This window comes from Hetaerina americana, unplaced genomic scaffold, assembly GCF_022747635.1.
Source record: "Hetaerina americana unplaced genomic scaffold, ioHetAmer1.1.p SCAF_79, whole genome shotgun sequence".
Classification (NCBI taxonomy): Eukaryota; Metazoa; Arthropoda; class Insecta; order Odonata; family Calopterygidae; genus Hetaerina; species Hetaerina americana.
The window spans coordinates 258,689-268,692 of record NW_027287416.1 but is presented as its reverse complement, the minus strand read 5'-3'; the positions used below and the strand labels follow the sequence as shown (position 1 = coordinate 268,692).

General features: G+C 35.4%; 2 protein-coding genes across 2 annotated transcripts; one reads left to right on the top strand and one right to left on the bottom strand.

Moving 5' to 3' along the window:
• Nucleotides 1-1,818: 1,818 nt before the first annotated feature.
• On the bottom strand, nucleotides 1,819-9,077 carry NELF-B (negative elongation factor B). The gene is made up of 12 exons (XM_071596251.1): nucleotides 8,837-9,077; nucleotides 8,598-8,696; nucleotides 8,304-8,492; nucleotides 8,036-8,218; nucleotides 6,939-7,112; nucleotides 6,598-6,696; nucleotides 6,378-6,524; nucleotides 6,226-6,300; nucleotides 5,976-6,126; nucleotides 5,703-5,884; nucleotides 5,421-5,618; nucleotides 1,819-2,365 (listed from the first exon to the last, which is right to left on the bottom strand). Exons 1-12 carry the CDS (start codon nucleotides 8,939-8,941, stop codon nucleotides 2,219-2,221), a joined length of 1,749 nt encoding a protein of 582 aa, XP_071452352.1. The 5' UTR covers nucleotides 8,942-9,077; the 3' UTR covers nucleotides 1,819-2,218.
• A 299-nt stretch (nucleotides 9,078-9,376) lies between these two features.
• LOC139697510 (protein SREK1IP1-like) lies at nucleotides 9,377-9,787 on the top strand. The gene has a single exon (XM_071596241.1). The coding sequence runs from the start codon at nucleotides 9,377-9,379 to the stop codon at nucleotides 9,785-9,787; it is 411 nt and encodes a 136-aa protein (XP_071452342.1).
• Nucleotides 9,788-10,004: the final 217 nt, after the last annotated feature.

Sequence of the window (10,004 nt, the reverse complement as noted above, 5' to 3'; positions counted from 1 at the left end):
CAAGGCCTCTGGTTTCCATTTCTTAATAGCTGATAAAGGATGGCAATATTTCATTGAAAATAGGTGAAAAAAATCCCGGAACTAGTGATTGAGACCTGTGTGGGTGTGCAAAAGAACATGCAGGGTTATTATAGTTTTATATTTCTTAAGATGGAATAAGGAAGAGCGCTAGGGTACTGACTCGAGGGCCTAGGTTTGATTCCTGGAGATGCCAGGTAAGAAGGAAAGTCAAAATAGCATTTCAGAGCCAAAGATGGAATTTGTATGTTGTGGACAATTCAAACTGTAACGGAGCAAGTCATTTTAGCCCCAGGCATCCCCTCACAGATGTTCATCATGGGGTTGTGAACTGGAGGTCCTTGTGCCATGTCTCACAAGTGGAACTTTTAAATACAAAAAATGTCATTTTTTTTCATTATTAAAAAAACAAATACTAAAGCTATGCTGCTCATTATTTGATGATTAATTTGATCCCAAACTGCATGCAATCCAGTTGATTTTGAGCAACTTAGACTGCCTGATATATTTAGGCAGTGAAAATCAATGCAACTGCATACTGTTTATTGCCAAATTAATCATCAAATCACAAGGAGTATGAAAGCAAAATTTGTTTTTAATTAATACCAAAGAAAAATACAGTATATAGTCATGCTTAAAAGCTCACCCTGGTGAGCCACAATACAGAGAACTTCAGACTACAACTCTTGGCATGTGACCAAGTACAAGTACCAAGGGACCACTCCTGTCCACACCACCCTTTCCCCAGTCCTCTACTGGCACATGATGCATCACAGCAGGGAATGGGGCATGTTTCAAAGTTGGTTAAGAAATTATTTTTTGGAATCATTATAGAAAGTAGCACATGTCTTATCCTTCCTCACACAGCCACAACCAGTCATTAGAAATTATACCCTTCCAGTTCTGAAAGCATCTGTACACAGAGCCATAAACTTTTATGTATTCTGAACTATTTTTCCTGGCATAGGAATTCAGCATTCTAGAATATTGACATTCATGAAAAAAGTTTTGTGATTTCAGTTAAAAAGGATATCTTTAAGGGTGATTTAATGCGCAAGAAATTAGACTGATTCAGCTCAAATTGATAAACATGAAGCTTCAACACCTCTATAAATTAATATACATATATTTTTCCTGTTTGGATGGGCAGTGTTAGGGAAAGGAGTAAGGCACGGTTTTCCATTATCACCCGTGCTGTTCAACGTACATGTGGAGGAAATGATTAAAGAGCCGTGGGAAGTACTTGAGATATTTTCCCCGACATGCTTTAAAGTTGGGCCGGGGAATAGTATGTAGTAGCAGATGAGATGTAAATGAAATGATTACAATAGTACCTTAAAGTGCTCAACAACAAATATATACCACAAATATTAAGAGAGAACAGCAGAATGCCAGTAGAGGGTTAATGCACAACTCTCATTTTTGGAGAGTAGTTTCATATCTTCCCAAATAAGAATTTCTTACTCAGTTCAAGTCTTGGGAGAAGGATAAATTAAAAATACAGTATACAAACAAGTACTTTTGTCATTGAGTTCAAAATAAATTAATGGTAAATGTTTTTCAGGTTGTAACTAGTCTGTGTTTGTTTGAATTGCTGACAAAGAATGAATTTTTCTTCATTGATACTGCAACATCTTTAAATAAGAATATTCCTATACACTAGATTTGCTTACCTTATATTTAATCCTATGCAGCCTATAGCATATGCATCAATGGTTTTAGCTTGTGGTACTGATGACAGTGCTTCTAGATTTCAAAGTTCTTAAATAAAAATTTTCTAACAAAACCACAAAAAACAACTTTCTTAAAAAAAATATTTTTATCCATTAATTTGAGTTTTCACACTTCATGAACATCATGAATAGACATCAACATACCAATATCTGATTTGATATTTTACACTACTTCACTCATGAAAAGCCATTGGCAAAAAAACAAATGCATAAAGAAATATTAACTTTAGTATAAGATTGCCACTCCAATGAGATGAATATATTTTATTATATTGATTCCAAATATAAAAATGGCACCTGATTTCTGGAACTTTGTTAATACTCTTGTCTTCACACAAAAACAGTTTTTCAACCATATTTGCAGTACTTCGAATGATTCATCCACTCTAAAACAATTCAATATGCACATTTTATCGAATGTGCTCTCAGCATTGCTGCACCAACTAAAGCTGTCATCACAAAATTTTCTACAGGGGTGTAAGCCTCGGTTCACAAATTATTGGTGGGGTCCATGATGGGCTGCTATTAGCTTTCTGAGCATCAGGAGTAGGCTCCTCCTGGAATCCTATTTTCTCTTGCAGGCCATTATAAAGGCTATGGACCGCCTCATTATGCTGAAAATGCAAATAATTATGAAAAACAAAATTAACTTTGGAGAAACAACCATAGAACAAATTATTCGTAATATTTTCACCCCATTAATTTGAATTTTCTTGTACATATTTCATTGTAATCAAATCCCAAATAAGATTTCCTTTCCTAAAGAGTTGCTGCAATGCCCCTGAGATCCCCACTCCCAATTTCATAAATTGGTATTTTTCATGGACACAGTATTCAACATTCAAAAAGAAATCTCAATATAGGAATCTGCCTTGATATAAGACACATGGTGTTAATGTTTTATCAGGCATTTAAAGAACTTAATATCTACTATCTACTGGCACTAAATATTTTTCTGAACTTTTTTGCTCAGAAAGTTAGAAATTGTCCAACTTTATAATTGGGAGAATGAGTGTGTGTGTTGTTATTGATGAAAAAAAGTTTATTACATAATATAACCTCTAAATCAATAAAAGCAATTAGTGATCCATTGATAAAAATCATTAGGTAAGACGGACATGTATGTAGGCATATAGCTAATACATCATCCTTAAATGGCAAGATGAAATACCTCATTTATAATGCATTATTTTTTACATATATAGCTTAAAGTACACAAATCATCAAACACCAAAAAGGAGATTTCTTCTCAACAAATCAAAGGCTAATCAGAAATAGGGAGAGTAGTATCCTAAGTACAAGAACCAGATAAAATAATCAGTCTTTCATTAATGCCTTGCTCTTGGAAAGTTTCAAGAATAATCTAACCATGAATTAATTACAATGGAATGGATTTCTAGGACATAATTTGATGATTAATTATTTGTCATTGAAAGAGATATCGATCCAGCCCACTAATTTATATTATTTTCAGTAATTTTGCCATCATCACCAGTCTTACTTAACCAGAATACATTTTGTAGGTCGCTAGTATTTTTTGGATTTACAATCTTTTAGTGCCACTCTTAATATTTAATTTTGAAAGATTTCACTCAAAATAAATCTGTGCTCAGTGAATTATTTGCAATTCTTAAATTAACATAGAGCCATCAGCCTTATTTCATAAATGCATCGGTGGTGTGACATGGGCCATGAGATAGATAGAGGTCTTTATTTGGGGCGAAATTGAGACCTAATGGGCAATGAGAAATAATTAGAAGCACTAATAGCACACGCTGCTTACAAAATGGTACAGGGTGGACACCATTTGATTTTATAATTATGCTTAAGAGGAGAACAGTCATTAATTTTTGGAAATGTGGAAAAAAGAGCCTACAAAACTTCAAGACATTTCAGCACAACTTCAGCTTTATAAAGAGTAGTTACAGTTATAAATGCAGGAAGCAACTGTAAAAATTTTTAAAAATTTTATCTACAAATATATCAAATGCATACACATATAACACACACAAATCATCAGCAGATGGACTAGGTGGATAAAAACACATTTGGTATAGGGTAAAGGAAAAACTAGTCTACATATGGTGCATGATTGAACATATGGGATAAGTAAATTTAATGGAAAAAATATGATACATCCAGGTTCTGAACCCAGGCCTCTCACTTTTGGGGCAAATGATCTTCCAATTCCTAAATTGGTATTCTACAGTTTATGGTTGATTTTCATGGACACAGACTGAACATTGCAACGCTTTTTAGCTATTTCACACAAGACACACCCTGACACCCTTATCTACATTAAACTCTCCTTCAATTCTGCATACTTTCTACCGCCCTTCACTTTGTCCAACATGCCTATCCTTTTCCATAGCTGATCTGCCTTAAGTCCTCTACCTTTTAGCCTTCAATATTCCATCCTCCATTAAAATATTCCACATTCACAATTCCTACCCCCTTTGTACTTCTCCCAACAATTCTCTCTTCTTCCCCACCATGCCTAGTACTTCTTCATTGGTTTTCCTTTCCTTCTGTTTCACCTTTTCCATCTTCTTTACACCCCTTCCTAAAATGTCCTTTCCATGGAAATTAACTTGTTTCAATGATCATGTTTTTGAGTCATAAAAAGCACATTCCAGATAAATATTTTCATTAATGTTTTCTTCATATCATTACTCAATGTCCCTATCTTCAATCCTCTCCTTGTGAAAGCTCCTTGCTCCAAAGCACTTCTTACATGGGTAAATCGTTTCACCTGGTATATTTTTGCCCTCCAATTTTGACATTTAATATTTCTTTCCTCTTTCTTGAAAATCCAATAACATTGGTTTCGTTTACATAGATCCTGATCCCTTACCTATCACATTAATTCTTTAGTTCACTTAGCAATGATTAACCCCTTGGCTGACTGACTAACTAAAGCTAGATCATCTGCAAAACTGACTTTATGAATTCCCCAACAACTTCCATTCCTATTATCACTTCTTCTCATGTCTTTTTCACAGTTTCCTTCACATATGCATGTATGTTGAAAATCATTGGTGATGATGGGCATCTCTGTCTTAGCCCCCTTCCTAGCGCTCCTCATCCTGACTCTCTATCCACACATGCACCCAAGCAGTCTGAGAAATGCACAAGTGGCCGATAAGTCTTCTATCCCACTAATCACTCATATCTTTGGTAACAGATTCATTAATTTTAACCAATTTTCTCTATTCAACAAGTGACCTCACATGAACTATGATATGTCACATGCCATTCCCCTTCATGAGCCCCAAACTAATCATCCTGTAAGTACCCTGCACTCCATCATCTTACTAATGATCCTGAGAACCACTCTAGCTGAATGCAAAATCAAACTTATTTTTATGTAGCCCTCACATATGGCTGCCTTTCTTTTTTTTTGATAGGAACTAACAATGATCTGACAAAATCTTCCAGCCAAATTCCTCACTCGTAAATGCTATGAATCCCCTAAGAGTTATCTTGGGAAATGACACTCATACTGACCAGGATATAATTTAAAGTTGAAAACTCAACATAAATAGCTTTACTTGGACATATCCACCTGCCTGCTAACTGTAAGGAGAATTCTTGGCAAGAAGTTAGTTATTAGAACACAGTGACATTACCATACACACATGATAAAATGTACCGATCTTTCTAACTTACCTGCGAGGTAGGCTGCAGAGCTTTTACAAGTGTTTGAAGCCGACTGGCAGGAAGTTTTGTATGCACATGCCATAAAAGTTTTAATAAATGACGAATTACATTTTCACGAGCAATTGTAGTGAAGAAAAATTCATCAAATATTACGGTGCAAAAGTCTTCTGTGCAGAATTCTTCAGTCATATTTATAAGTAAAGATACCTATAAAGTACACAAAAAAAAGATAAAATTGGAGTCTTTGAAAAATTCATCAAACTTGATTTTTATATAAACCTAAGACCTTACCAAAAAATGAAGAAACGGATCTTCAAATGCACGATCACTTTCACAGTTAGCCAATGTTCCAAGTACTCGCATCAGGCCAACACGGTCTTTTTGCTTGGCACAGTGCAGGGTATAATACATAGCTAAAATACTGGCTACACTACTTTCTTGGACATATGCCTGGCATGCATCAGGAGGAGGACCTGGAAATTTTTATAACAGGTTTTGAAAACTTAGGGAATTGTATAATTAATGTCTCAACTACCATTTATACTTTTTGGTGATGCAATTTACCTGAATGTTCTATGATGGTAATGGCTGATTCTCGCTCATCAGGAGGGAGTTTAGAATTTAGTGACCGGACCTGATCATCAACCATGAGCGACATCAATGCAGGCAAAAATTTTGTTACAATTTGGCTATCAAGCTTAGGTTCTTTGAATTCCTGTAATAAAGCAAAGGTATAAGTGAATTGTAAACTAAATTATGAGTAACACATTAAGTGAACCAAGAGTTTTTTTTAGAAAATTAAAATGATAAAAACCTGTGAATTTATCATCACCCATGCACTCAAACCCAGTGCCAACATTCTCAGTAACAGGATTAACACAGTGTTGTCCTGAAAGCAGAAACGATAACTGTTGATTGAGAAAGAGCATTGACTTTCATCAATCAAACTACATGATACATACTTACCCTTGGCATACTCTCATTGTTAATCAGATGATGCAGAATTTTCATTGCAGACGTAGCTAGAAAATTTATTGCATAGGGATCACACAATGTCATAGAGAGATCACCCAACACTTGCTCTTGACCCTTCTTTATACTATCCAAGAAACCCTGAGAATAAAATACCCAAATGACTTATGAACTGTTAAACGCTAGTTGATACAAAAATAATGAAGTTACATACCTGCAATTCACGAGATCTCTTAATGTCAACATTTTTTTCTCTGATGCACGCATCCAAACACCAAGTAAATTTGTGACATGGATCCACAGATATGATATCCTGGAATGAATGACTTATATTAAATAATGTTTTCCGTTTACTTGACCACTTACAAACCTGAGGACTCCGAAAAACTTTATTAACCAAACCTTAACCACACTTTATGGTTTCATCACATGTGTAATGAAACCAATTGTAACACAATATGATTCGGTAAAATCCACAGATTTTCTGATTCTTTTAGATGTGATTTCACTGGGTTGAGCCGGATACCATTAAATTTACAATCATGTTTCAATTACCTGCACTTCAAGATCATGAAGAGCCATTAATAATTCAGCTCTTAATGTACAGTAATGCACATTGTGGGTCCTAAGAAACAAAGTTCTCAGAAATTGCAGCACCATGTCATATAATTTTACACTGCTCCCAATCATATGTGCAAGTTTCTGAACCACTTCACCTTGGCGGCGAACCTGAAACGAACACAATGATTACTCCAGATTTGAAAGAATGTCTCATTTGATAGAAATATCTTCTTCAGTTCTATATACCACACAGAAATCTCTACTTCCGCGTATACCATAAAAACAAATGTATTTTTGGATATGTAAACATATGTAAAAAGAAAAAAAATGAATGATCTAGGCAAACTTCAATTTAATGGAGTTTCACCAGAGAAGAATGACATATGAACCACTCTTCCCCTACAAACTGGATATGTTGGAATGGTCTGTGAGCTTCAATAACTCCAGGTCCTATATTAGAAGGAGCAATGATTGTACATGCATAGTAGGTTCAGCTAAATCAGAAAAATATTAGTACAGGGTGCAGCAACATAGCTTCCTCTTTTGAAAGCGTTTTGCATTTGAAAAAAGGAAGTTATGTTGCTGAACCCATTATAAGAGCCTCACAAAAGGAGGCTGTATTTTGGTTAGTAAGGCATTAAACCTTAATGAGGTTGCATAATTTCTATGATGGTAATTGTAAAAATTAACCAATGAAACACACTCATTTGCCCACTAAGGAATGAATCAATAGAATAATGAGCCTTGGCAATTGTATGCCTCAGTTCACAAAGGTGCTTGGTGCACCAACCAGGAGAAAGACCTGCAGAGCTATCATTTTTAGAATGCAAATCTAGAATGTTATAATGCGTTCAGGGCCGGAAGTTAGGAAACTTGTAACAGTATGAGATGAAAGGGAATCTGTAGACATGTTCTGCATGCATGCAAGTGAGACTGAAAGATCATGTGAACTAATGGAGGAATAATCACAGAATAATTTATGATGGAGGAAAAGGTAATCAACTTGGGGTAAAAATTGCACTGAATATCAAGTTGAGAAATAGATTAGAAAATAACTGGAAGTAAGTAAAATGGTGAGACAATACATTTACCTTTGGAGAAGAAGAGAAAAAGAGATTTGTAAGATTTTCATGGTCGAATAAAACAGTTTCTTTTTCCTTTATATATTGACTTAGTAGAGGGGATACTTCATCTCCAAATAATGATTGATTATCCTTCCAAATTTGCCTCTTGACCTCGGTGTCAGTATCATTGTACAACTCACGATCCTTTACCTATAAATAAAAATGATATGACTGTCAAAAATATCACTTGGAGAATTATTGGGTGTAAAAGTCCAATCGTATTCTCAAATCTCACTAAGATTTTCAAATATTTATCCTCTATGACAGGTGTGTTACGCAGGATACACATGATGACTGGTCTCAAAGATTTCACGCGAACCACAGGAAAGCTCTTCGCTAAGAGCTCTTTTAATTTTTTATCCCTTTCACGGCCTTCTTTTTGTCCTATTTCATTAATGTGCTGTATTAGGCGGTCTCTTAATTCCTGGAAATATAATTCATAATCCATACATCGTTCTTTCATTAAGAACAATAAACATTAGTTTGAGGACTTAAATAGAACGTTGACCGGTGAAATATAAAGCTTTACCTCCAAAACTGACGTGTGAAAATCCAGTCTCCTTACTCCATGTAAATCTAATAACGGTAACATTGATCGAAGTGACGGGAGCAATATTCCATTTTCGAGCTAAATCAGGAGTAAAGAAATTACCGAAAAATATGACTATTAAAATTATAATTTATACTTCAAAAACACTGTACACGACTGGTAACAGTCTGCCAGAATTCTGTTTACTGCCCAATGAACTAAGGTTTTTTAAAAAATACCTGAAATTCTTCAATGGCTTTCAGCGGATCAGTACAGCTTGTCAAGGCGTCACGGAGAAAACTTTGACCAGGAACTCCTACATCTTCAAGCCCAGTTCCTGGCATGATGGAATTTCCTCTTAATCTGTGCCTACGCGCAAAGCTATTTTTCCTCTTCCGTAAATCACCACTTCACTTCCATGTTATGAGCTATCAAATACCGAATACAAACCTGGTTTGTTTCCAAATTTCTGAAACAATGAAATAACGAAAAACAAATTTGCGTGGGTTGTCGTCAGATTTTGCGCGCATTTGCGCGTGCCACTTCTATGGTTACTGTTTGTATGAATTGTTTGCTACCTTTGTCACTGTGAAGTTTGTGGATGGTAGCAACATGTGTTGCAATTCGAATGTTATTTCGTGAGTGCCTGTTGGATAACGTGAAATCTCTCTTCGTGAGTGTATTAATGAGGTAATGTTTTCTCGTGAAGAGGACTGACTGAAGCACACTTTGTTGGAAGGGTTTTCTTGTATTACCAGCATCTTGTTGATCCACGTGCAATGGATCCAGAAGTATTTTCTCGTCTGGTACCACAGGGAAAAGAGACAATTCGGCCTGCCTGTAAAAAATGTGGTTACGCCGGACATTTGACCTATCAGTGCCGAAACTTCATCAAAGTGGATCCAAACAAGGATATTGTTTTAGATGTTAGTAGTACTAGTACTGATAGTGCTGAAGAGTACTTAACCCCTTTGACTGATTTAAGAGAAAAGGAGTTAAAGAAAAAGGTTAAGAAAAGGAAGAAAAAGAAGAGTAAAGAGAAAACCAAGAGCAGAGATAGGTCAAGGTCGAGATCCAAGGATAGCTCGGACAGTGAGAGTGATGACAGTGAAATAAGTAGTAAAAAGAAACGGTCAAAGAAGAAGAAAAAAGAGAAAAAGAAAAAGAGAAGCCATTCTAAAAAAGATTAACTGGTGAATATTTTTGTGTCATTGTGAATAAATTAATTACCTTTGTATCCGTAATTAATTCTTATTTTAACCTCGGAAGTTCTTAAGCAATCTTATGCTCGATATTCATAGTATCCAATGTAAGGAGGTACAATTTTGGGTGCATCCTTTCAGAGTACTCTTGCGTTTGTCTGCATTCCCCGATTTGACCATAAAAATTCAGAGTGAATTTGTATGC

Excerpts from the sequence above, each read along its gene's own strand:
- NELF-B (XM_071596251.1), bottom strand. The coding sequence starts at position 8,941 with ATGCCAGGAACTGGGCTTGAAGATGTAGGAGTTCCTGGTCAAAGTTTT. Across the intron at positions 7,113-8,035 it reads TTTTCTCTTCTTCTCCAAAG|GTTCGCCGCCAAGGTGAAGT; the intron begins GTAAATGTATTG and ends TGTTCGTTTCAG. Across the intron at positions 5,885-5,975 it reads TACCATCATAGAACATTCAG|GTCCTCCTCCTGATGCATGC; the intron begins GTAAATTGCATC and ends AAAAATTTCCAG.
- LOC139697510 (XM_071596241.1), top strand. The coding sequence starts at position 9,377 with ATGGATCCAGAAGTATTTTCTCGTCTGGTACCACAGGGAAAAGAGACA.